Source organism: Citrus clementina, unplaced genomic scaffold (genome assembly GCF_000493195.1).
Source record: "Citrus clementina cultivar Clemenules unplaced genomic scaffold, Citrus_clementina_v1.0 scaffold_6, whole genome shotgun sequence".
Classification (NCBI taxonomy): Eukaryota; Viridiplantae; Streptophyta; class Magnoliopsida; order Sapindales; family Rutaceae; genus Citrus; species Citrus x clementina.
In genome coordinates this window covers 19,822,384-19,824,365 of record NW_006262139.1, presented here as the reverse complement: position 1 = coordinate 19,824,365, position 1,982 = coordinate 19,822,384, and the positions used below count along the sequence as shown (strand labels likewise).

The following is a 1,982-nucleotide window of genomic DNA, read 5'->3' as shown; positions in this document are numbered from 1 at the left end:
AATTCAGTTTAAATGAAATGTCACAGAGAATTTACGTCTAGATAGCGTATGCCCTTCGTTTTTTTTGGGGGGGGGGGGGGGGTTGTGGTTTAGTTTTTTTCGTCGGTCTCTCTCAAATTTGTCAATAAATTAGCCGCATTCTCTTACCATTTTGCAAAACCAACGAACAAAATCTTCTCCTATTTCTTTCCACGCTCTTGATCAAGCTTCTATTGTCAGAATCCAGATCACGAACACAAACAAAAGCCTCAACAACAACATATAATAATAATAATAATATTATTATTATTTCAAATGGATGGTCATCAAGATATTGAAATTCCTGAATATTTCATTTGCCCTATCTCTCTCCAAATCATGAAAGATCCTGTAACAGCCATCACAGGCATCACATATGACCGTGAGAGCATTGAACATTGGCTCTTCCAAGGCAACAACAACGCAGAATGCCCTGTCACCAAACAGCCTTTGCCTAAAGACTTAGATTTAACACCAAATCACACATTACGCCGGTTGATTCAAGCTTGGTGCGCTGATAATTCCGCTTACGGCATCGACCGAATCCCCACCCCTAAAGCTCCTCTCAGTAAATTGCAAATCATTAAACTCATCAAGGATCTTTGGAAGCATGAGCTCCAAACCAAAACCCTAATCCGGCTCGAAGTTTTCGCCGCTGAAAATGAAAGGAATAGGAAGTGCATGGCTGAAGCTGGTGTCCCTAGGGCTATGCTAACGTACATAGAGAAGTGTTGTGACAAAAATCAGGTGGGCGGCTTAGAGGGAGCTTTGAGCATACTTCATTTCTTTAAAATTACTTCAGAGTATATGAAGCTTTCGGCCTTCGAAATTGATAAGATCGTTGAATCTTTCACGTGGGTTTTAGCACTTGATGATGAGAGTATTGAGAATCACAAGGAGATCAAATCTCATGCATTAAGAATATTGAAGAATATTATCCAAGCAGCAAGTTCTAAATTTCTTCAAAGGCTGAAACCACAATTTTTTCAGAATATAATTAGAGTTTTGAAGCAAAGGGTCATCGCACAACAAGGGGTCAATGCTGCTTTGCAACTGATGTTAGATGCTTGTCCATCGGGGAGGAACCGTATGATGATGGTTGAATCCGGCGCCGTTTTCGAGCTCATTGAGCTGGAATTAACAGCATCCGAAAAGAAAACAACTGAATTGATTCTTGGTATTTTATTTCATTTGTGTTCTTGTGCTGACGGAAGGGCTCAGTTCCTGAGTCACAGAGCAGCCATAGCGGTGGTTACAAAAAGGATCATGCAAGTGTCGCCGGCGGCCGACGATCGGGCCATTCTGATCCTATCATTGATATGTAAATTTTCAGGTAATTTTAATTTTGTCGTTCAAGAAATGTTGAGGGTCGGTACTGTGTCGAAGCTTTGCTCGTTTCTTCAAGTTGATTGTGCTGCTTATTTGAAAGATAAGGCTAGGGAAATACTTAGGTCTCATTATGATGAATGGAAGGATTCTCCTTGTATTGATGCTTCTGTTTTGAGTAGATTGACTAGGTGATTAATTAAAATCTATTAATCAATGTGTAACTAATTGCATTTCAATTGTTGCTAATTACTATATGATTTAAATATGAACCTTAGTGATTGATCTTAATTGAAACGGTTTTACGGTTCCTCGAGCCCTTAAAACTTATCCAGTTTTATATATTGTATATATGAACTGTCAGGTGATGTCAACTATCTCCTTTCGATTTTAGCAATTGAATTTAAATACAAAGATTCTCGATAATATATTTTTTTTCTTTTTATGAGTTTTAGGAGTTGTTTCTACTCTTTTGATTTTCTATTAAATTTATTAGCAAAGTTCAGAAAAAAAAAAAACTATTATAGCTTATAATTCAGAAGTAAGGAGTGATCAAATTTCCCGATAAGGATATACTTTCAACTGATATCTCAAGAGATTCATTCAAATGAATTGTCATTGATTCAAAAATTCGATGG

The 1,982-nt window shown here is 37.3% G+C and overlaps 1 protein-coding gene across 1 annotated transcript; it reads left to right on the top strand.

Annotated features, from left to right (window-relative positions):
* Positions 1-117: 117 nt before the first annotated feature.
* LOC18039704 (E3 ubiquitin-protein ligase PUB24) lies at positions 118-1,583 on the top strand. Its single transcript, XM_006429993.2, has one exon. It carries the CDS (start codon positions 295-297, stop codon positions 1,537-1,539), a length of 1,245 nt encoding a protein of 414 aa, XP_006430056.1. The 5' UTR covers positions 118-294; the 3' UTR covers positions 1,540-1,583.
* Positions 1,584-1,982: the final 399 nt, after the last annotated feature.

Coding starts and splice junctions, on each gene's coding strand:
- LOC18039704 (XM_006429993.2), top strand. CDS start 295: ATGGATGGTCATCAAGATATTGAAATTCCTGAATATTTCATTTGCCCT.